This window comes from Bactrocera oleae, chromosome 4 (assembly GCF_042242935.1).
Source record: "Bactrocera oleae isolate idBacOlea1 chromosome 4, idBacOlea1, whole genome shotgun sequence".
Classification (NCBI taxonomy): Eukaryota; Metazoa; Arthropoda; class Insecta; order Diptera; family Tephritidae; genus Bactrocera; species Bactrocera oleae.
This window is the reverse complement of record NC_091538.1, coordinates 30,457,148-30,483,364: the sequence shown is the minus strand read 5'-3', so window position 1 is coordinate 30,483,364 and position 26,217 is coordinate 30,457,148. Positions and strand designations below refer to the sequence as shown.

Sequence of the window (26,217 nt, the reverse complement as noted above, 5' to 3'; positions counted from 1 at the left end):
CTCTATGTTATAGTGTGAAGATGAGAAATCGGATTACAACCACGCCTACTTCCCATATAACACCATTTTTAATTCCATCTGTATCTTTGACTTTCCACTATGCAAATCAGGCAACAATGACTGTATCGAGATAAAACTTTGCGTGAATAATGCTAATAAAGTATGCCACCTTGTGGCCAAAAATTGTCTAAATCGAACCAAAACTGTTCAAGCCCCTAGGTACTGAATATGTGAACCACAGTGCCTATAGTTGACCTTCTACCGAAAATATCGGTCAATCCACAAAGAAATCTCAAACCAGTATACCATTTGACTTTGCGAGAGTATAAAATGTTCGGTTACATCCGAACTTAGCCCTTCCTTACTTGTTTAATATAAAGTTTTGCCAACACCTGAGGTGATCCTTAGCTCTGCTTACTTGTTTTGATTTCATTTTAGGCGGTACGAAGCATAAATTTGCTTTACCTTTTGATGAAAACGCCATAACGCTGGCACCACCAAAGTTTCTTTTTGACATGCGTATGTTGCTGTTACGCAAATCAAGGCAGTCTTAATTGAATTTTTTACATCGGAAAACGCCATTATCCCACTCAGTTGTCCACTGTATGTGTTTTCGGGCAAAGTCTAATGGCGTTTGTTTGTGAAGAAGCTTCAACACAGGCTTGGGCAGCGGTTTCTCCATTTTACATAATTTCAAATATGCTTGGTTGTCACCGGAGAATTCACTATTTGTGTGCCAATTTTATTTTTGGATAAAAAAAAACGATAAAGACGTAATTTTTCAATAAGATAACGGTGCCGTTCACGTTTCTAATGAATCTTTAAAATGTTTTGAGGAGCATAATATCGCACTTATAAAGTGGCCTCCATGCAGTTCTTATTTGAATCTAGTGGGAAACATATCACAAAAAATCTAAAAGCCCAAAGATACGTTTATAGGACTGTATTAGAGCTAAGTTGTGCATTCAAGAACCTTGGGAAGGTTTTGATCATACGAAACTAAAAAATTTAGTGAACTCTATGCCAGCTCGTATTTTTAGTCATTAATTAAAATGAAGGATCAAATTATTATTAAAAACTTAGTAAATATGAGCATATCAAAAACTAAGATGGTGCGGTTAAACGAATATATACATATTTTTTACATTATTAAACGAAATTGAAATATAACAACGAAAACCAGCTTTTGTACTACAAAAAATTCACATTATCTTAGCAAGCAATGTGACATTGAATTCGTTTTAAGTAATTAATTGATAAAAAAAAGAGAAGAAAGCAAAATTAAAATTAATGCTGCGTTTAAATTAATATGTGGCACTGTATGTGTACAAAGTTTCATGATGATCGGTTACGTTGTTACAGTGTGAAAGCGTAACAAACATACTTACATTCACTGTAACACATGTCGGTTTTGTACAAATGGCGAGCGTGTATTTGAAGTGTGGCAACCTTGAGTTAAAAAGCAACAGTCGTTGTCACTGGAAACTGCCATAGAAATGAGAACAATACATTTGTCACTCACTGCGGCGAATTTTCTTTGCATTCCATAGATAACGCTATCATTTACAAAAAGTGTTTCTTTTGAATTAAATTTCTTCTTTACTACAATTTTCATCCACTTCTTTATGTACATAGGTCGTTTTCCGTTGTTTGTTTTTTTTTTCTTGCTGATGGTAACATCGTCTTGACATAGCTAAATTATTTTGACTTCTTTCAAAGCGTTTATCTTTCTGAAATGAATGATGAATAGTAGCGATATTATATGAAATATCGCCAACTTAACAATATTTTAGTTCGATACGTGGGAAAGCATCTGCTATATGGTTTTTTTCCCGGAATATACACCAGCGGCCACGCACAACTGACCATTCCAAATCAAGTGTTACGTATATTGGCAACATTTTATAGCAGTACTTTTTGCGGCATCAAATTTATTTATTCAGAAATAAGTACGTCACATGTTATTTATCAAACATATACAAAAACAAGTAAGGAAGGGCTAAGTTCGGATGTAACCGAACATTTTATACTCTCGCAAAGTCAAATGGTATACTCGTTTGAAATTTCTTTGTGGATTGACTGATATTTTCGGTAGAAGGTCAACTATAGGCACTGGGGTCCACATATTTAGTACTTAGGGGCTTGAACAGTTTTGGTTCGATTTAGACAATTTTTGGTCACAAGGTGGCATACATTAAATGTATTATTCACGCAAAGTTTTACCCCGATAGAATCATTGTTGCTTGATATGCATAGTGGAAAGTGAAAGAATCAGATGGATTTCGCCCATTTTCGCACCATAACATAGAAATATAAAAAGAATGTTATGTACCAAATTTGGTTGAAATCGGTTAAGCAGATCACAAGATATGGGTTTTCACCTAAAAGTGGGCGGTGCTACGCCCACTGTCTAATTTTGAACGCGGTTCCTATAAAGTCATCTCATACCATCCCAGAGATAAAATTTAATGTCTCTGGCGTGTTTAGTGCTTGATTTATAGTGCTTTTAGTAGTTTTTTAACAGTACCGTTATATGGGCAGTGGGCGGAGTTGCCACCCGATTTCAACTATTTTCACACTGTAGGTAGAAGAGAAGGTAGAAGGTAGAACATTTGCTTCCAGTGAATTTTGTTATTATAGCATTAGCGGTTTATTAGATATGCACATTAAACCTATTAGAGGCGGGACACGCCCACTTTAAAAAAAAAATTGCTGCAGATGCCCCTCCCCAAAGTGATCCTGTGTACCAAATAACAGTCTTGTATCTTATTCCTGAGCTTAGTTATGGCAATTTATTTGTTTTTGATTAATGGCGTTTTGTGGGCGTGGCAGTGGTCCGATTACGCCCATCTGCAATACTAACCGTCTCACGGACAAGGCAATAAATTGTAGTTAATGAAGAATAAACATATAAACGCTGTAGATGAGACTGAAGTATCTTATAACAAAATGACCAATTTTGGCATACCCGGACTATAAAAGAAAGTTTACTCTAACCACCGACGCATCAAACGTAGCTCTTCGAGCTGTTTTGAGTCAGCAAGATCATTCTGTTTGCTTTGCAAACCGTACTCCTAATAAACACGAGTTCATTATTGTACAACGGGAAATGAGTTACTAGCTATTGTTTGGGCAACAAAATATGTTCATCCATATTTATATGGTAGAAAATTTGTCGTAAGTAGTGACCTTTACAATGGCTCCACAATTTGAAGGAACCAAAAGCTAAATTGCAAAGGTGGAAGTGGAAGCTTAATAAGTATGATTTCTCAGGGATGGTATGAGATGACTTTATAGGAACCGCCTTCAAAATTAGACAGTGGGCGTGACACCGCCTACTTTTAGGTGAAAACCCATATCTTGGGATCTTTTTAACCGATTTCAATTTGGTACATAACATTCTTTTTATATTTCTATATTATGGTGCGAAAATGGGCGAAATCGGATTACAACCACGCCTATTTTCCATATGACACCATTTTAAATTCCACTTGATTCTTTCACTTTCCACTATGCAAATCAAGCAACAATGATTATATCAGCGTAAAACTTTGCGTGAATAATACATTTAAAGTATGCCACCTTGTGACCATGTGAGTTATCTGAATGAAAATAAGAGAGCGTGTTTTACTCATAACAAGATCAAATCGGGTGAAAATTTTCCTTAGCCCCCATGTAACTAATATCAGGATTTTCGAACATTCGTCTGACTTTACTCCATTTGATTGGTGATGGTATGTGAGGTACCCTAATGAAACAGTGGGAGCATTTTATTAGTCTGTGGCATGTTAGTAGTATGTGGTATTGGAAAAAATTAATAAAATCGGGTTAATACTACCCTCAAATTCCATATACTACTTATAATGCTTTTCGTGATTCTAACCAGTTTTATGCCGAATATGTCGGTCAGTGAGTATTAATATTTTTTTTTATATATAAAATTGCTTCAAAATATGTTCTCGAGTATAGCTGAACAATGTCAAAATTAATATATTTCTCTATCCCCAATATATATATGATTTCCGTCTTTCCACCTGGCTTTACACCGTTCCGGTTGATCAACGTGATATTTTAACGAAATTAAGTGGAAAAGATTTCTTAAAAATTATGTGGTTTGACGCTAAATTAGAATGAAATTAGTATATACTAAGTCTAAACCTCACACCTTCATATAATGAATTCCGATTCTCTGGTTGACGTTTGCCACCTAAGCTTATAATATAAAATTTAGACACTTTGGTGGAGTTAATATCACATTCATACTTATGTATATCTCACTTCACGCAATAAAACTGAGACTAAGTTTATGGCGTTTAATATAAGTCAAGAAGATACCAAATTTGATTGTAATTTAATCACGATATCATTTAATAATGGATGTTTAATTCAACATTTTTTAAAATACGGAATTGGAGGAATTTTCTTGTCTTTGATTTTCCCAGCTCACATGTACTACTTATGGTATACTTTTTTTCGTCAATTAGATAATTTAATAAAATTAAATGGACAGTTTTTCTTAAAAATAATGTATATCGCTGCATATGAATGAAATTGGTCTAGACTTTGTTTAAATCTTATAACCCTAATATACTGATTTCCGCTCCTCTGGTACAACAGCAACCTCATATACCCCACATATTAAATCTAACCCCTTTGGTTCAGTTTATATCACATATACCATGTTTGAGTTAAATAGCTTCTTTTTATAAAAGTTAACATTTCGGAGAAAAAAATTGTATTGACACAAAATAAATCTATGATCAATAACATAAGTTAATAAGATACCAAATAATAATCGAATAATGAATGTTGAACTCTTTCGCAACATTTTTATCCTTGGCAACATTTTGCAACAGAGTATAATTTTGTTCACCAAAACTAATCGAGATAGATATAGATTTCTATATACATATAATTCTTCTAATGTTTGGTGATAATCAGTGGATATGTATATTTTCTCAGCCATCGTGTTGAACTTATAACAAAATATAGAAGACAGAAATGCAAAAGTTTCTTAGAGTGCTGGACTTTGTATAGAGCAAAAAAATCTTTCTAGAAAAAATTGCATGAAATAAATATTAGTAATGTAGTATCAAAAGGGCTAAAGACCCTTTTTATGTGGTTATAGATAAACTGCGACCCCATCGGTTTACATGCTACTGCCTATTATTTCAGTTTTGCGACACATTTTAATATGAAGGTCATGGGGTGAACTGTAAACTCAAGAAAATTACATTTTTACCTAGCGCCGTTGGCAGCTTATGAAAGGTTTAGATATTAAGACAGAAAGAAGAAAATCTACATACCTGCTCTACATATGTGTATACCATACTTAACTATATGTAAGTTATTGTTAATTTAGCCTTCATGGGGCCTTAATTGACCCTTCAAAATAGGTACCATAGATCCCCCTGTTGAACAAAAGTAATGTTTTCCGAGAACTTAATTTCAATACAATGAAATAAACTACTAATTTCTAAAATATAAATATAACTAAATATTATGTATTATTATGTTAGTGAATAGCTAAGTAATATATAGGTATACAAAAGTACGTAAGCTGTACCAACATGTTGCAAGAGTATAATAAATATCAGTACACTGTGTTTGTAGTTTCAGTTTCACTAGATGTCTTTACCAGCAAAGTGCTTTATTCAAACTAATTTTAGTGTATTAGTAATATAATGTTTAAAGTATTATTATATACAGTGACGAGCAAAACCGTATTATATACAGTGGCGAGCAAACACATATACATATGTGCACCAGTATACCATAGTACCTATACACGGAACAGAAAAGGAGTCATAGCAAGGACTTACAAGGAATTACAGTGAAAGAGAGCAGCACCTAGGATCCAACTTTTAACACCCGGACGGACTGAATTATATAAGTATTATCTATAAGTATTTTATGTATTAATCCATTTATTATTAATTAATTATGCCTAGATTAAGTATAAAATCTATATTACTAAGTCCTGTTCAGAATAGAAGACGTATGAGAGTTCTTCTTGCAAACTCTTTATATAGAGATAGTGAGCAGTCACAAAATACTGTAAGTCACGCTAATCGTAGATTAGATTCCGATGTACGTCTGTCCGAACAAATTATCAATACAAATCAACATAGAACCAGGCGGGAAAATCCGCAAATTCGCTCTGAAGAGCAAATAAGAGATACTCGAGGTCATAGGTCTCGGCGTAAAGACCTTGAGGTTCGATCTGTTGAGCAAGTTGCAAATACTGTTCAACATAGAACAAGGCGGCAAGATCCCCAAATTCGCTCTGAAGAGCAAATAAGAAATACTCGAGGTCATAGATATCGGCGTGAAGACCCCGAGGTTCGATCTGTTGAGCAAATTGCAAATACTGTTCAACTAGAACAAGGCGGCAAGATCCGCAAATTCGTTCTGAAGAGCAAATAAGAGAAACTCGAGGTCATAGGTCTTGGCGTGAAGACCCCGAGGTTCGATCTGTTGAGCAAATTGGAAATACTGTTCAACATAGAACAACGCGGCAAGATCCCCAAATTCGCTCTGAAGAGCAAATAAGAAATACTCGAGGTCATAGATCTCGGCGTAAAGACCTTGAGGTTCGATCTGTTGAGCAAGTTGCAATACTGTTCAACATAGAACAAGGCGGCAAGATCCCCAAATTCGCTCTGAAGAGCAAATAAGAAATACTCGAGGTCATAGATCTCGGCGTGATGACCCCGAGGTTCGATCTGTTGAGCAAGTTGCTAATACTGTTCAACATAGAACAAGGCGGCAAGATCCGCTCTGAAGAGCAAATAAGAAATACTCGAGGTCATAGATCTCGGCGTGAAGACCCCGAGGTTCGATCTGTTGAGCAAACTGCAAATACTGTTCAACATAGAACAAGGCGGCAAAATCCGCAAATTCGCTCTGAAGAGCAAGTAAGAGATACTCGAGGTCATAGGTCTCGGCGTGAACACCCCGAGGTTCAATCTGTTGAGCAAGTTGCAAATACTGTTCAACATAGAACAAGGCGGCAAGATCCCCAAATTCGCTCTGAAGAGCAAATAAGAGATACTCGAGGTCATAGGTCTTGGCGTGAAGACCCCGAGGTTCGATCTGTTGAGCAAGTTGCAAATACTGTTCAACATAGAACAAGGCGGCAAGATCCACAAATTCGCTCTGAAGAGCAAATAAGAAATACTCGAGGTCATAGATCTCGTCGAGAAAATCCTGAGGTACGTTATGATGAACAAAGTAGGAACACTAGGGATCATAGAGAACTTCGCGCAAGAAATAACCGTCTAGAATTTCCTGAAATACCGGATTGTTTGAAAGGTTTAACCCCAATTGTGGAACGTCTCATAATGCCTAGATTGAGTTTTATGACAATCCGTCCGTTAGGATATCAAGGTCAGAGTTTGCTCAAAGGTGCTGTTGTTAATATACCAATTTCTGTTAACAATATTGTGACATCTCTACCAAGGTCCTTTGATGAGGCTCATGTTATACAAATTCACTTAAGAAGGCGTTTGGAATACAATCATGATTACATGATCAATACCATACGCCCCGCAAAGATTATGGAAGCTTTGCAGTTCTTAGTGAATACCCCTCTGTATCGTGAGCACAATATACATATTAATGAAAACTGAATTTCAGAATTTAATGACCAAGAAGAAGTTCCGTTTGTTGCATCTGCAGAGGATTCCCGATTGGTTCAATCTTTTCATGCGGCACAAACTTCTCATGATAATCCCTCAGGTAATAATATTCCCACGGGTCTTTTACCTTCAGAGCTAAATCCAGGCGGTCAAAAAACTCTTTTGGACAATATTCATGTAGAAAACTTAGACTATAACCGTTTAGTTATAGCGCCAGGTTAAGGACAAAGACCAATTGACATAATTCAAGATAATAATTCAGAAGAGTTGTCATTTGGAACAATATACGTTGGGCAGAAGCGTACATGCTCTGAAACGTATAGCAAGATAATACGTTCTAAAATTCGCCGTTTTGACAGAAGAGCGTGTACCATTCCAAAGTTGTTATATGATTACAAAAAATTAGAACTGCTACAACTTAAGAATAGTACATCCATTTGCCTTAGAAAGTTTTCAGATCGCAACCGAGTTACGGCCCAAAATCTATTAAACGAACACTTTGTTCAAAATTTGATTCAACACGATGATGGTTACAAAGTTTTGAAAGGCGTGAGATCCTCACCTGCGCACTGGGAAGCTGAGAAGAAAAAGGCAATCGCTATTATTCGCCAATTTGGGCTTCCAACCTTCTTCATCACTTTATCGGCTGCAGAATCTCAGTGGGTTGAGCTTTTGGTCATCCTCTCTAAAACTGTTGATTCTTAAGATATTTCGAAAGAGGAAGCCAACAGTTTAACAACCCAAGATAGATATCGCTTAATTCGGTCAGACGCGGTTACTTGTGCTTGACATTTTGACTACCGCAATCGACAAATTCTTAAGCTTTTTAAAGATAACGCCGGCATTTTTGGAGAGCATTTTGTTACAAATTTCTACTGGAGAGTGAAGTTTCAACAGAGAGGTTCCCCTTTAAAATCCTCAGACATTCCCTGATGTCATTAGTTTTATTGACAATTATATTTCTACCGATGGTTCGATCAGCCACTTAGAAAATTATTTGGGTTATCAAAAGCATAACCACAGTCGGTCTTGTACTAGGGAAATAAGAGCACAACAGTTTTGTCGTTTTAGTATACCATATCCACCAATGCCTTCAACGCAAATACTGTTACCTCTTACAGAAACAAGTCAAAATTCAGAAAGACACAAGGAAAACTTTTTCAAAATGCAAAACGTTTTAAATTCAAATATGACTACAGAAGACATTTCTAATTTAAACGATTTTGAACATTTCCTGTCTGATAGTAGAATAAATATGTCTTTTGAAGACTATTTGTTAGCCCTTAGGTCAAACAAAACCCAAAATTTTTCTAAAAAGAAAATTACAGGATCGTTTTATAAACGCTTATAATCCTCTGATTTTGAAACTCTATAGAGCAAATATGGATATCCAATATATACTGGATGCATATGCTTGCAGTTTATACATAATTAATTATATTAACAAGTCTAACAGAGGAATTTCTAGGCTCTTAAATGAAGCTATATCAGAGGTAAATGCTGGATATTATACTATTAAGCAAAAACTTAAACATATAGGTCACAAATTTATATCAGGCACAGAAATATCTGCACAAAAAGCAGTATATTGCTGCATTGGACTCCATTCGGAAGCAAGTAATGCAGAAATATTTATAAATACCTCTCGACCTGAGGAACGTGTTCGAATGGTAAAACCTATAGCGGAACTTCAGAACCTTCCTTCAGGTTCGACTGAAATATTCGTAGCCGGTATTTTAGACCGTTATTTTCAAAGATCCGATCAGTTAGAAACTCTTTGTTTAGCTGATTTTGCATCTAGGTATAAATATTTTAAATCTAGTAGAAGAGCACAAGATAGTGATCATGAAGAAGAAGAGAGGGAAGACGATAATTTACCAGAAAGCGGGGTTGTCATGCCTCTTAAAGACGGTAGCGATTTTGTGAAAAAACGTACCAAACCTTGTATTATTCGGTATAGAAGGTTTAACCCAGATTTGGTCAGAGTTGAGTATTTCCGCGAAATGTTAATGCTTTACTATCCTTAGCGGAATGGACAGCAATATCTCATTGAAAACGATAATTAGCAGACTTGCATAACACATCGTATTATAATTGAGGAAAATCAAAGAAAATATGATGTTTTTGAGCAAAGAGAACTTGAAAATGTTCTAGAAGATCTTTATAATGAAATAGACTTGGACGAAGGTGCTCAAAATGAACTACCTATCGTGGAAAATGAGTTCAGAGTGTTGGCACTTCCAGAAATAAACCCAAATATAAATTTGCTGGACTTGCATGGCGAAGATTCAACAGATAATGTCACTGAATCTGATTGCAAGATTAGACTTATTAAACTACCCCCTTTAATTCCAGTTGAGGAATTATTTTCTTTAGTTCAAAGTCTAAATATTAAGAAAAGCACCTATTTGACACACTTGCACCACCTAAAAACAAATCTCCCATTTTATGAGTTCATTGGCGGCGGTGCAGGTGTAGGAAAGACTCGTTTGATATCTGCAATATATCAAGCTCTTAACCATCGTTACAATTCTACACCTGGATCCAATCCAAGTTCCTTAAAAGTTCTTCTTTGCGCACCTACGGGTAAAGCAGCATTCGGAATAGGTGGAATGACCCTTCATTCAATATTCTCTTTACCTGTTAATCAGTTGAATAGAGAGTTGAGGCCACTTAGCAATGACACAGTTAATTCATTGTATTTCAGACTTATCGATTTAAAATTAATCATAATTGATGAATAATCGATGGTAGGTGCTCGTATGTTTAGCTCTGTTGATGCGAGATTAAAACAAATTTTCAAAACAGACTGCCCCTTCGGTGGTATACCGATCATAGTGTTTGGTGATTTGAAGCAACTCTCACCTGTTGGAGATAGGTGGATATTCTCTTCTAATCCCAATGATGCATCAGCACTTTAGTTGGTTCCCCTTTGTGGGAGTTATTTAAATACTTTGAAGTAACAGAGATAATGAAACAACGGGAGGATCAGGCCTTTGCAATTGCATTAAATCATATGGCATCTGGTACTATGACAAATGAGGACATATCACTCATTGAAACTCGAGTAGTTAATTTCGAAGAAGTTCCCGATGATGCCATACATTTATTTTGGTCCAATGAAGAGACAAATAATTTCAATGCCCTTAAGCTCAGTCGAATCCCAACAGAAGCTTTCCTTTCAACTGCAAAAGACTCAGTTAAAGGAATTGGTATAAATGAAAATGATAATATTTTGGAAAGAGTTAAACTTTTCAAAACTTCTGAAACGCAGGGACTGCCCTATGAATTGACACTAAAAACCTCCGCCAAATATATGATTACAGTGAACATAAACACGTGTGATGGCTTGGTTAATGGGGCAGCTGAACAACTTATGCAAATTGATTTCCATTGTTTTTTTCCAACAATTCTGTGGATTAAATTTTTGGAACCTTCTGTTGGTTTGATAGCACGATCAAAAAAGCCTCATCCTCTAGAAAGTTCTTGGACACCAATTGAATGAATCTTTTGAATATAAAAGAAATGAACAAATTTCAATTGAAAGAAATCAGTTTCCAGTTGTTCCGGCTGAGGGAATAACTATTTATAAAAGTCAGGGTGCCACATATAATAAAGTTGTAGTTCATACTCGACCCAGAATGCCTAGAGCTTCAATATATGTCGCTTGTAGTATAATGTTTAGAGTCTTCACCCTCACATTAATGATATAAAAAGCGACTGTTTGATGCTATCTTCAGATATTTTATGTTTTGTAGAAACTTGGAGTTATCCTTGCGAAAGTTTTGATATACCAAGATTTGCTCCAGCTGAGGATAGATAGCACGGAAATAAACGGGGCATTATAATATATGCAAAGCATAGTACTGCTTGCTCTATAGAATCAAAGGCTGTAAAGAAAATTTATTCAGGCTGCAAAGTTTTAGAAGCGGTTTTGTTTAAATGTTTTAATAATAATATTCTGGTTCTATATAGAAATTCAGCTTTCTCTGTCAGACAATTAATTGTATAACTTCAAGAAGTCCTTACTTTTGAGTTAGGCAATCAAAATGTGCTAATTGTTGGAGATTTTAAGATTTGTTTATTGTCTACAGGGACTGCAATAAGAAATCTGCTCCAAGAAAAAAACTTTAGTTCCCTGCTTGGTGCAGAATATTCAACACACCTGCCGGTACACAAATTGATTGGGCATTTTCAAACATGGATCCTTCCCGTGTAAATGCAATTACTTTTAAGACAGTACACAGCTATCATGACAGTATTTGTGTCTCTATTTCGAACTAAAGTTTTCAGACTTAGTGCAATAGTTCTTCATTTTTTTTCCAAATATAATCGAGTTGGAATGGTATAGGAATTTTGACAGTAGTTTTTAAGACAATTTTAAGAAAAATATGTGAATAATCTAATTAAAAAAATTTAAATTATATATATTGTATAATAACAAATTACAATATATATAATTTAAATTTATAAATGACATTATTGTATAAATATATGATAGAAATTAAATAGTATAAGGAAAAAAGAAATATAATTTGGATATATGTATAAGAATCTCTACAAAAATTTATGTCAATATTAAATATTATATACAAATTAATATAATAATATTATATCATTTTTAAAGTTGTTAATATTTATTATAAACATGTGCTAAACATGTATAATAATATCGATATAATACAAAAAAAATGTTATTCATTGTCCAAAAACGATTTCTTTTCATACTTCTCAATACAGTTTTAATGCATTCTATATAAAATCAATTATAAGCGTATACAAAAAGCACAAGAACGATTTCTCATAATTTGAGTAAATTTAGTTTACAAATTGCTCTAATTATTTTCACTGTGAGTGAAAAGTAAATAACTAAGGCAACAGTTCTTACTTCTAATTATTAAAATATATAAAGAAGTCTCAAACGAATATACCATTTAACTTTGCGAGAGTATAAAATGTTCGGTTACATCCGAACTTAGCCCTTCCTTACTTGTTACACATTTATTTTATATTAAAGAGTGCAAAAATAACTTTTATTCAATGTTTAACTTTTGTTCAATTCTATTTAATTACAAAATAACTAAAGAGTTGCTTTCTAACAAATAATCAGTGTTACCTTATCTACATACAGTGAACAAAAAAATCTTGTGACCTTTATCTTAAGCTATTTTAGCTTTCAAGCTGCCACCAAGAGTAACAATATGTGAGACTAATGTATTTTTCGGTTTTTAAAAACATTTTAATACTAAATCAATTTGGATGTTAACCTTTCGAGCGGCCAAGAAGAAGCTTGTATACTTACCTTGGCAACACTTTAAGTGCAGTTATCTATTAGGTACAAACTCTGGCACTCAAATAATGTCAAGTGAGCAAGAGTACTCACAAAATAGGCAATATTGTCCAAACACTACATCTTACTGTTCAGTACATTATTGCTAAATTGAAAAAGACAGACAAAGTTGGAAGATCCAAAAAAAAAAATATACACATATCAAAAAGTAAAATATTCGAAGTTTCTTGATACTATATTCCAAAGGGTATATCCACCGTGATAACGATTTTGGGATTTTATAATTTTTACCAGTGAAAACAAACTGAATTTATTTGGATCTGGGGTCGTCAATTTGTATGGCGTAAAGAAGTCTAAGCGCTAAAACATTAAAATTTAAATAATTCTGATATATTTATAATAACACATAATTTTTAAGAAAAATTGTCCACTCAATTTCAGTAACATATCACACATTTTAATAAACCTGAACGGTTTTAAGCCAGTTAGAAAGTCGGAAATTTTTGGGGGGGCTATATTGGGAGCAAAGAAAGGGATGAGACATCACACCGATCTAATTGAGAACATATTTTTAAGCAACTTTATAAATTTATAACTCATTCACTAAATTAAATATTTAACATAAGGCTTGTTAGAATAATATAATGGTTTTCATATGTAGTATATGGGAGTTGGGGTAATTCGTAGACCGAGTTCACATACTTTTGCCATTAAACTATAGTATATCAGATATTATACTTTTAGTTAATTTTGATAAGATATCTTACATATTTTTTATATCGGGCAATAATGGTATAAGTTAAACCGAAAGTTTGTAAAATCTTATATTAGGTATATGGGATATAGGGGTAATATTGAAACGATTTTAACAATACCACACATTATTAACATGCCACACCCCATACCACATATTAATAAAAAAGCTTCCTGGGTTTAGGGTACCCCACATACCATCACCACTATATGCATACCTAGAGTAAAGTCGAAAATCCTGATATTGGTTATGGGGGCTAGGGCAACTTTTACCCAATTTTGTCCATTTTAGGCACAAACATACTGTTATTGGCAAAACACGCAAGTATATGGATGCTAGGGAAGTATTGACCCGATTCAACCCACTTCAGACATACAAACATACAATTATCAGGAAAGGACTCTCCCCGAATTTCAATTATATATCTCACACATTATTCGATAGTTTGGGTAAAAAGTCAGCCGTAGGCATTGGGGTCCTCATAATCGGTAAATGGGGGTTGAACAATTATAGTCCGATTTTGACAATGTTTAGTCCTGAAATGATATATCTTAAAGGCAATATTTTTGTAAACAGGAAAGTGAAAAAACCGAATGGAATTCAAAGTTGATATAGGAGTATCAAGATTATGCTACCCACCGAATTTGGTTACGATAGGTCGAATAGGTCCCGATTTATGTGATTGGTGAACGGTGCCACGCCCATCGGCCAATTTAGATACGGGATCCTATAAAGCCCCTTTGTATCATCCTAGATGTAAAATTTAATGTCTCTGAAGCACTTAGTTATTAATTTGTCGCACTTTTTGTAGTTTTTAACAAAACTGTGATATGGGGTTATTATTCGATTTTACCTATTTTCACATTGTCTCTAACTATTTGGGATATATCCACAGTAAACTTATTAGGGGGCGAGGCCAGGACCACTTTTTTTATAAATTTTCAAACCACAGGAGCCGCTCCTTACTGCCATTCGTTGTTCCAAGTATTGTATCTGTATTGGCGGCTCAATTTAACATTTAAAATGCTTATTTAAAGCAAATACTTAAATATTTAATATAAAATAAATATGTAGAAACATTGTAGTGAAGTGTTAGTGTGTAATAAGTGCACAATATAAAAGAAAATATAACCATAAATCGAGAAATTGTAAAATGAAATTTGTGAAATTTTCAACTTAAAATGCAAATATCTAAAACTATAAGTTTTCGGAATGTAGTTCTACACAAACAGCAGCGAAAGGGTTATTTTTTTGAAGCGCGGCCGAAGGCCTCCAGTGCGGAAAGAAATTCGACGATCTCCGATATTCGTTCATACCATCAAATCGCGGCACAAAAGAAATTTTGACTGTTACATTTCTTCAGTATATTTTTCGCATAAGAAAATGTTTAACACACTGAACTGGTAATTACGGCTAAGTGCTCTGAATTCTACAGAATTTTGCCGCTACAACAACAACAACTAAGTGACTTGAATATGTGATATGTGCAAAGTGTGTAAATAAATATTGAAAAATATACATAAATTATTGAAAAAATTCACTTTCCGCTCACGGATTTGTAATCTACGCATAAAAATAAGACGATTTAAAAAAAAAATTTCACTTTTGAGGCCTCCTTATGTGGGGGACTTTAACTATACATTTACCATAAGTATATAGTCTTTATCTGGAGAATATCCTCTATCCGACCATACCGATTTTATTCCCGAAAGCCTGGGACAGTATTCTAAAGTTTTCACAAAATGAGTGTGTACGGATAGAGGAACTAAAATAATAAAATTAAGCGAGTAACTGTTCTGTCTCAGCCCATAAACTGAAAAACACAAATTTAAGTGATTCCAAATACTGCAGTTTTCAACCGTACCAAAACAAAATATTTAAATTTCCATTTGAACGTTATCGCAGATATGTACATATGTATATTATGCAACCAAAAAATCTTTTCTACAACTTACTGTTGATATCGAGGACAGACGTTCGGTTTTTTGAATTGGAGCAAGTCCACCCTTACGAAATTTAATGAGTGAGACTCGGGGCTTCACAGCAAATGCAATTATGTTTAAACGTACCATTTCGTCAGCCAAACCGGATAAATTCATAAACAAACCTTATCAACGAAGTAAAATATGACAAATACTACACAAACATAGAGATGGCACGACTATTCATATTGTGACGAACACGGATGATAGAACAAAATCAAATCAACGATAAACTGCCAGAAGCAACTAGTTAGCGAATTCGTAGTTGCCAGAATGTTCTAGAAGCAATGTTTGGTTACAGATTTACTATATAAGGCTGCCGGATTGTGCAGCAAACACAGTTCTAGTTAGAGTGTTGTCGTGATAAGAGCAATTAAGCTATAAGCAAGAAGTTGTAAGCTCGAATAACGAGCAATAAGTGTTAAGTTGTTGGAATTAAGATATGTGTATAGCCATTAAATTGGGACTTTAATTTAACAATCCAGTGATCGAACTCAAGAGTGAGTTAGAGGTAGACGATTTATCGAGAAATCCGTTACAATATAGTTACAATTTAAGATACGTGTATAGCCATTAAATTGGGACTTTAATTTAACAATCCAGTGATCGAACCTGTAACTCACTCTTGAGTTCGATCACTGGATTGATAAATTAAAGTCCCAATTTAATGTTATACACTTATCTTTATTTCCAATTCCAACAACTTAACACTTATTGCTCGTTATTCGAGTTTACAACTTACTGCATATAGCTTAATTGCTTTAAACACGGCAACACTCTAATTAGAACTGTGTCTGCTGCACAATCCGGCAGCCCTTATATAGTAAAATTGTAACAAAAGTCCGCTACTAGAACAGGGGAAACTTTAGTATGCGATCGGACGCCTTTGGGGTTAAGTGGGGTATGGTTGGATAGAGGAGATTCTCCAGATCACGAATATATATACTTATTGCCGCCGGAAACTTAGAATCTCCTCTATGGCATCATCTGCATTGGCGGCCTTCGGCCACGCTTCAAAAAAATATTCCATGGCTGATCCAACACCGGGGTGGTCGTTATTTCTTTCGCGTTAAACTTCTTTCTGCATTGACCGATCCAACACCGGGATGGTCGTTTTTCCTTTCGCGTCCTATTTCTTTCTGCATTGGCGGCCTTCGCCCGCGCTTCAAAAAAATAACTCTGGCCAATCCAATACCACGGTTGAGAGAATGGAACGATTAAATCTATGGTTCATGTATATTCCTCTATTATTCATATTAATTCGTTTGCAAAATATAAATATATATATATATAAATAAGTAAGGAAGGGCTTAGTTCGGATGTAACCGAACATTTTATACTCTCGCAAAGTCAAATGGTATACTCGTTTGAGATTTCTTTATGGATTGACCGATATTTTCGGTAGAAGGTCAACTATAGGCACTGGGGTCCACATATTTAGTACTTAGGGGCTTGAACAGTTTTGGTTCGATTTAGACAATTTTTGGTCACAAGGTTGCACACTTTAAACGAATTATTCACGCAAAGTTTTACCCCGATATAATCATTGTTGCTTGATATGCATAGTGGAAAGTGAAAGAATCAGATGGAAATGAAAATGGTGTTATATGGGAAATAGGCGTGGTTGTAGTCCGATTTCGCCCATTTTCGCACTATAACATAGAAATATGAAAATAACGTTATGCACCGAATTTGGTTAAGCAGATCCCAAGATATGGGTTTTCACCGGTTCCACGCCCACTAACTAATTTTGAACGCGGTTTCTATAAAGTCATCTCATACCATCCCAGAGATAAAATTGAATGTGTTAATAGTGCTTGATTTATCGCGCTTTTAGTATTTTTTAACAGTACCGTTATATGGGGAGTGGGCGGGCGTGTCACCCGATTTCACCCATTTTCACACCGTCAATAGAGGTGCTAAAAACATTTGCTCCCAGTGAATTTGGTTATTATATATATATAGCATTAGCGGTTTAGGAGATATGCACATTAAACTTATTAGAGGCGGGACCACGCCCTCTTAAAAAAAAATTTAACTGCAGGTGCCTCTCCCTAATGTGATCCTGTGCACCAAATAACAGTCTTGTATCTTATTGCGGAGCTTAGTTATGGCAATTTATTTGTTTTTGATTAATGGCGTTTTGTGGGCGGGGCAGTGGTCCGATTACGCCCGTCTCACGGTACCAATAAACATTTCTACCAAGTTTCATAAAGATATCTCAATTTTTACTCAAGTTAGAGCTTGCACGGACGGACGGACAGACAGTCACCCGGATTTCAATTCGTCTTTTCATCCTGATCATTTAAATATATAAACCCTATATCTAACTCGATTAGTTTTAAGTGATACAAACAACCGGTTAGGTAAACAAAACTATTATACTCTGTAGCAACAGGTTGCGAGGGTATAAAAATAGATGTGGCAACACTTATTATCTGTCAATATAGAATCCATTTGTTATATGTACAAAAATTGTGTTAAAATACAAATCAAAAAGAAATTTAAATCAAATTTTAAATTAATTATTACACAATAAATATGTAGAAACATTGTAGTGAAGTGTTAGTGTAATAAGTGCAAATTATTAAATAAAAGTTAACCATAAATCGAAAAACTGTAAGATAAAATTTGGGAAATTTTCAACATAAAATGCAAATATCTCGAAAACTAGAGAATCTCCTCTATCCAACCCCTCTTAACCCTGAAATCGTGGGATGGTATACTATATATAAAAACGACCCCTAGAACATTCTGGCAACTACAAATTCGCTGTCTAGTTGCTTCTGGCAGTTTATCGTCGATTCTGATTTGTTCTGGTATTCGTGTTCGCCCCACTGCCCCTCTACCTAAGTCTGATCGTCCCGATTAGACATATTTGCGGTACCAAACGCTGCAAGTCGTTCCAGATGAACCACCATCATTTTATTCCTTGGTCTGTATGCGATACACTACATCATTGAGTCGTTTATTAACCTGGTATGACCTTCCCAATTACACTGTAATTTGAGAGATAACCCTTTATTTCGTTGTAGGTTATATAACAATACCCAATCACCTTCAATAAAACCCTCAGAGTTTATTGCCTTGTCGTATTTTGATTTCATCTTATCATAATTTTGGTGCGCTGTCTCACAATAGCATGTATATCCCTCATCTCGTATTCTAGGTTGCTATTGAATTCCTTAGTATTCCTTCCTCCGTTGGCGTTAATTCCAAATTTTACATCAATCGGTAGTCGAAGATCATTACCAAAAATTACCCTTGCTGGAGTCTGCCCCGTTGTTTCATGTACAGCAGACCGATAAGCCATCAGGAACAAGGATATATGGGTATCCCAATCTTTTTGATACTTGTCCACGACTTTCCTCAAATTTTCTTCCAAAGTTTGATTGAATCGTTCTACCATGCTATCGGACTGCGGATGTAGTGTAGTTGTACGGGTTTTCCGGATACCCAACTTCTGCTATATCTCCTGTATTAGCTCTAATTCAAAATTTCCAAAACATATCTGTTTCCTAATTTACTGATAGGAAATGGACCACTTACATCCATAGCTACCCGCTCAAAAGGCACACCTGAATTGTACTGCTTCATCTGACCATGACTCCTGGACCGCGGCCCTTCAGCAGCAATTCAGTCGACAAAACTGGCGATCCACTCCGTAACAGATTGATGACAACCAACCCAATAAAATCTTCGTTTTAATTTCTCCAAGGTTTTAGTGAAACCCATCTGTCCTCCACTTGGACCGTTGTGCAGCTCATTGAGAACTTCGGGAATTCTTACTTTCGGAACAATCATCAGAGCTCGGGAACTTTGCCCACCTTCGCTTTCCCATACGCAATGCAAGCAGCCAGACACTAGCTTTAAACTATTCCATTGTGCCCAATAAGCCTTTGCGACTGGGCTTTCTGCAGCTATTTCTTCTTTCATTGGACATTTATTCATCAGCAATCCATGTATTACACTTTTCAAATCTGGATCTTCTTGCTGACATTTCCGTAGCTCCTCCGGATCCCAGTCTGGTGTTATAGTCATTAATCGGACATCTATAGTTTCTTCTTTGGCCTCAGCTTTCGAGCAATGTCTGCATTCCAAATTACATGGACGGCGGGACATGGCATCAGCATTTCCATGACTACTACCTTTGCCATGCTCTATAGAGAAGTCGTAAATTTGGAGTCTCTCAATCCACCGTGCCAACTGTCCTTCTGGGTTCCTGAATTGTAGAAGCAATTTTAATGCTGCATGATCTGTCCTCACCCGAAATCGCTAGCCATAAAGGTACTTATGAAAATGTTTGATGCACTTTACCAACGCCAGGAATTCCCTCCGAGTAACACAATAATTTCTCTCTGGCTTGCCTATGGTCTGGTTGTAATACGCAACCACTTTCTCATGTCAATCAATGAGTTGTTATAGAACGCCTCCTATTGCACATCCACTAGCATCCGTATCCAAAATAAACGCTGATCCTGGGACCGCGTATGCTAACATTGGCGCAGTACTTAACCGTTTCTTCAGAGTTTGGAAAGCCACTTCCTGTTCTTTATTCCATTCAAGAACTCTGTTCTTTTTCGTGAGTTCATGGAGGCTACTAGCTACGCTGTAAAATTTGGAACGAATCGTCTATAATAAGTACACAGTCCAAGGAAACTCTTCAATTCATGTAAATTGGTTGGAGCGGTCCAATCTCTTACTGCCTCGATCTTGTCATTAGCTGTGCAAATGCCCTCCGTTGTCACTTTGTGAACTAAGTAGCTTACTTTCTTTTTCAAAAGGCAACACTTCTTTGGACTCAGTTTCAGACCAGCGCCAGCTATCCGTTGGAAAACCTCTTCCAAGTTCTTAAGGTGTTCATCGAAGCTTTTATCCAACACGATGATATCATCGAGGTATATCAAACAGGTCTTCCAGTGTAATCCTTTTATTACCTGGTCCATAAGTCTCTCAAAATTAGCAGGAGCATTACATAATCCAAAGGGCATTACGGTAAATTGCCATAGACCATCTCCAACGCTGAAAGCCATATTTTCTTTGTCTTCTTCGTTTACCTCCACTTGCCAATAACCACTTTTTAAATCAAGTGTTGAGAACCATTTTGTGCCTGATAACGAGTCCAGTGTGTCATCGATTCTAGGTAGTGGATAACTGTCTTTCTTTGTTACATCATTCAACCTTCTATAGTCCACACAAAAACTCATGTTGCCGTCTTTCTTCTTCACAAGTACTACAGGTGAGCTCCATGGACTCTCTGATGGTTCGATTACGCCGCTTTCGCTCATTTTACGTATTGTCTGGCTTACAACTTCACGTTTTGCTAAAGGAACGCTCCAAGGAGCCTGGAAGATTGGTCTTGCATCACCTGTGTTAATAAAATGTTTCACAACTTTGGTTCTTGCTGGTTTTATCTGAGAAGAAGTTGTTTAACCTTATTTATATGGTTTGCCCCTAGTTCCTCGGTCCATGCGTCAATTTCGCTCGATATATCGTTTTTGTCCATGGAATCTTCCTCAATACCTGTTTAGCAATTTATCACGGCCTCAATCTCTTGACACTGCCCTAATATAGCTCCTTTGGAGAGTCTGATTGGTAACTTGCATTAAGTACTCTTACTGGAACAAGTTTATCTTGTCTTGTCATAGCTAGGGTTTTGATTATAAGTACGTTTGGTGTATATTCTTTTGTGGCCTCAACAATCCACCGCTTGTTTGGTCCATAGTGTCCATCTATTTCTGCCCAAATAACTGCTTCTGATGTTGGGGGAATGTGCTGGCTCCCTGTTGTTATCACTCGTCTAACGTAGTACTTAATATCGTAACCGAACATAAGTGGTACTTCCATATTTCTATACGACATAAACCTCTTTTTCATTCATTGTTTCGAAAGGAGGAGTCATGGTCAGATGAAGCAGTACAATTCAGGTGCGCCTTTTGAGCGAATAGCTATGGATGTAGCTGGTCCATTTCCTATCAGTAAATTAGGAAACAGATATGTTTTGGTAGTCATGGTCTATTTCAGCAAATGGCCAAAGGTAAACGTAATTCCTAACCAAGAGGCAGGAACAGTAGCGGATGTATTCATCAACAATTGGGTATCGAGATATGGTGTTCCAATAGAGTTACATTCTGACCAAGGAAGAAATTTTGAATCAGCTCTAATACAGGAAATATGCCAGAAGCTGGGTATCCGGAAAACCCGTACAACTACACTACATCCGCAGTCCGATAGCGTGGTAGAACGATTTATCGAACTTTGGAAGAAAATTTGAGGAAAGTCGTGGACAAGTATCAAAAAGATTGGGATACCCATATATCCTTGTTCCTGATGGCTTATCGGTCTGCTGTACATGAAACAACGGGGCAGACTCCAGCAAGGGTAATTTTTGGTAATGATCTTCGACTACCGATTGATGTAAAATTTGGAATTAACGCCAACGGAGGAAGGAATACTAAGGAATTCAATAGCATCCTAGAATACGAGATGAGGGATATACATGCTATGGTGAGACAGTGCACCAAAATTATTAGCGATAAGATGAAAGCAAAATACGACAAGGTAATGAACTCTGAGGGTTTTATTAAAGAAGATTGGGTAAAGGGTTATAGCCCAAATTACAGTGTATTTGGGAAAGACCATACCAGGTTATTAAACGACTCAACGATGTAGTGTATCGCATACAAACCATTGGAAGGCCAAGCAATAAAATGAAGGTGGTTCATCTGGAATGGCTTGCAGCGTTTGGTACCGCAAATTTGTCTAATCGGGACGATCAGGCTTAGGTGGAGGGCAGTGTAGCGAACACGAATACCAGAACAAATCAGAATCAACGATAAACTGCCAGAAGCAACTAGACAGCGAAATGTTCTAGTAGCGAACTTTTGTTAAATATTTACTGTATAAGAGCTGCCGGATTGTGCAGCACACACAGTTCGAATTAGAGTGTTGCCGCGTACAGAGCAATTAAGCTATAAGCAATAAGTTGTAAACTTCATTATCGAGCAATAAGGGCTAAGTTGTTTAAATTAGAAATAAAGTTAAGTGTCTAGCCATTAAATTGGGACTTTTATTTAACAATCCAGTGATCGAACTAAAGAGTGAGTTAGACGATTTATCGAGAAATCCGTTACAATATGATACCCAATGTTGTTGTAATCCCCGCTTGGGTGTTAAGATTTCGTTTGATTGTTAATAGCACCCAATAATTGTGTTCTACTATTGGAATTCAGTACTCTGATGCAGTCACAGTCTTTAAATTTAAGATTTTATATTAGAGGCAATTTTTGTGACTTGAGGCGATTTTGCAATTCAGTACGTACCAGGCACAAAAACCACTCAATTCAAAACGAACAGATGTAAACAACTGTTATATAAATATATATAAATCAAAAAGCATAATTACCAAAAAATAAAAAATGAAATATTGACTTTAAATCACAATAGTTACGAAATTTATTTGAAATATTTATATTTTTTTAATTTTTTGATGTTTGAGTTGCTTCCAAAATAAGAAACACCCATTCGATAAATATCTGTAATGATCACTATAAATGAAGTGTCAGTATATGCAAAATAAAAAACAAAAATTCTTATTGGTTTTGTGACCTGCTTACTATCAGGTGACAAATTTGAGACAGTATTTTTTGACTAAAGTCTGAAGACTGTATCGTGAATAGTAACTTTCCACAAATTGGGATCTTACTTTAAAATGTTTCAAATAGTGACTAGAGACCATCGTAAAGGGTATTTTGTTTTGCGCAACCCGTTTATACCCCTCGCCACCCTAACTCACCAGAGGCGACCAAGTTGGTTTTATCGTGAACGTGCACCTGGGAGGTGGGAATGTACTGTGACTGGTCACTTTCGTGCTCCTTATACCATGCTAGATACTACTTACTGAATTGCACTATGTGTATGATTTCATTGTAAAGGAAATGAATGCAATTATTTGTACCATTATTCAATTTTATTCTAGAAATAAACGTCACTATACCGTCAATTTGACAAAGTTAGGAATTTTTTCAAATTTGAATGGACCCTTCATGGTAAATATTTAGTTTAGCGCCCGACGTGCAGATGCAGGCAAGTCGTTGCAGTTTCGTTAGTTGAAGTCCTACCGAAGCCTGCAATGCTTTGGAAACCCAAGCCACCGCCCCATATGTTATGATCGGTCTCACAATCATGGTGTACAATCATCTGATAATCCTCGGGTTGCAGCTCCATGATTTCCCAGCAAGTCAATTGCACATCATTAGCGCTTTCGTAGCTTTGGCTAAGATCAGGTCCACATGCTGCTTCCACCCTAGAATGGAATCCAGCGTGAGGCCTAGGTACTTGACCGTGTTAGCCATCTCCAGCTCGCTACCGCCTAGGGATAGATGAGGCCTGGCAGTAACCTGCGCCTGGTAAACCGTATGATTGTAGTTTTGGAGGGGTTGATGGTTAAGCCAACTCCACTACACCACCCTGTTGCCAGCCGTAATCCCCTTTGTACAATATCGCAGAGAGTGTCTACGAACTTACCCCTGGCTAAGATAACAATATCGTTTGCATATCGCTGACAGCGGATTCCATTGCTAGTAAGCAGCTCAAGAAGATCGTCTACAACTAGGTTCAAAAACTGAGGGGATAGCACTAACTCTGGTTAAAAACAAGATCGTAATGACACCCGAACCGGTGCAGGCAATGCTTCTGAATAATGAGGTTAGGACTGACGCCTTCTACGCCTTTATTTCAGGTCTTAAAAATCACTCAAAGCTATTGTTTTTCCGGCTCAGCCGAAGGATCTAGCATCTGCTTTAGCATTAGCTAGAGAAGAAGAAGCTAGCATCGACCGTAGCATGTTTTCGGCCTCATACGCAAAAGCCATAGCAGAAAGAGAGCAGGAAAAAGAGCCGCGCCCATGCAAAGCAGGGAAAGCATAATAGGGACGAACGGGGCAGCGAAAAGAACCCTCATTTCGTCCGGAAACAGCAAAACAACAATGGTTACCATGAAACAAATAAAAGAGCTGAGAAGGGACAGGCCCTAGAGCCAATGGAAATTGACTTTTCTTCCAAGTTTAGGTACCGCACTAACTCCTTCAAACCTCAAGGGAGCAATCAACACGCTCAAAAGAGATCAAATACGTCCGATAGAGCCACAGAACCCTAATTCTGAGAAACTAAGATACGCAAATGCAGCAGAGGCTGCTGCAATTGAAATTAAAGAGGACACTGAGTCGCTGTGTGACAATGACTCACTGCAGTTTTCAGGGAACAATCACGACTGCCGTACATCTAAGACACAAACAAATGCTTTATGAAAATTGTTGGCCTCCATTACTGTGATAGTGTAAACTTCACAGGATTGTAATGATATAGTAGTACAAATGTCCGTCAAAAAGGAGTTCAAGAGCATGATATTGAGAAGGTCAATGGCGTTTTCGACCTCTAACGAGGCATTACCCTTTTACACTTCGGTAACTGTCACGATCCGAACTATAGATAATGAACTAATCAAAGCCAATCTATATCCGTACCAAAATGGAGTCTCTGATTTCGTAATCAACGAAATCAAGCAACTGCTCAAAGATGATATTATTAGACCCTCAAAATCCCCATATAACAAACCTCTTTGGGTTGATGACAAAAAAGGGTCGTACAAAAATGGCAATAAAAATAAACGGTTGGTAACCGACTTTAGGAAGATAAATGAGCGAACCATAGCCGATCGATACCCGATGCCGAGCATTCCAATGATTCTTGCGAATCTAGGAAAGGCAAAGTTTTTCACAACCCTAGATTAAAAGTCGGGGTACCACCAAATTTGCATAGCAGAACAGGCCGTGAAAAACGTCGTTCTCGGTAAACGGTGGAAAATACGAGTTCTGCCGTCTTTGCGGGGAGCATTTTTCAAAGAACCCTTGACGACATTTTGAGGGAATACATATTAAAGAAATGCTACGTTTACGTGGTTGACATCATAATTTTGAGCCTAAAAACTTATTCAGCTTACTTCTTGACCTAGCTTATTGTTACAGGTGATTTATTAAGGACTTCGGGTTAATAGCGAGGCCTTTGGCCAACATTCGCAATGGAAATCATACATTGATGAACACAATGCAAAAGTGTTCTACAAACCCGGCAAACAAAATTTTGTGGCAAATGCCCTGTCCCGACAGAATGTGAACAATCTGGAAAATGAAGTGCAGTCAGATGCTGCGACAATTCACAGTGAGATATCATTATCCTACACGATCGATTCGACAGGAAAGCCCTTAAATTGCTTCAAGAACCAGTTCGTTCTCGAAGAAGCCAAATTTCCGTAGAAAAGAGACATCATAGTCTTTGGCAGAAAAATACGCCACCTATTAAATTTTACAGATAACGCTCGATTCGATTGATTTGGTGTTGAATTTTCCAACTTAGTTCTGGCTCTGCAAGAATATCGTGTTCGTCATTACAAACAAAGGTGAACAAACTGATATTGTCATCATTGAATACAATCGCGCTCATATTGCCGCTCAGGAAATATTAAACAATTCCTTCGTGATTATTATTTTCCGAA

The 26,217-nt window shown here is 36.5% G+C and overlaps 1 protein-coding gene across 1 annotated transcript in view; it reads right to left on the bottom strand.

The window, feature by feature from the left end:
• The window catches only part of LOC106623136 (uncharacterized), a 34,195-nt gene extending 18,291 nt beyond the window's left edge, over nt 1-15,904 (bottom strand). The window contains exon 1 of the mRNA XM_070108885.1: nt 15,636-15,904. Within this exon, the coding sequence (XP_069964986.1) occupies nt 15,636-15,783 (148 nt within the window). The 5' untranslated portion in view covers nt 15,784-15,904. The remainder of the gene's footprint in view (nt 1-15,635) is intronic.
• Between the last annotated feature and the right edge of the window lie 10,313 nt (nt 15,905-26,217).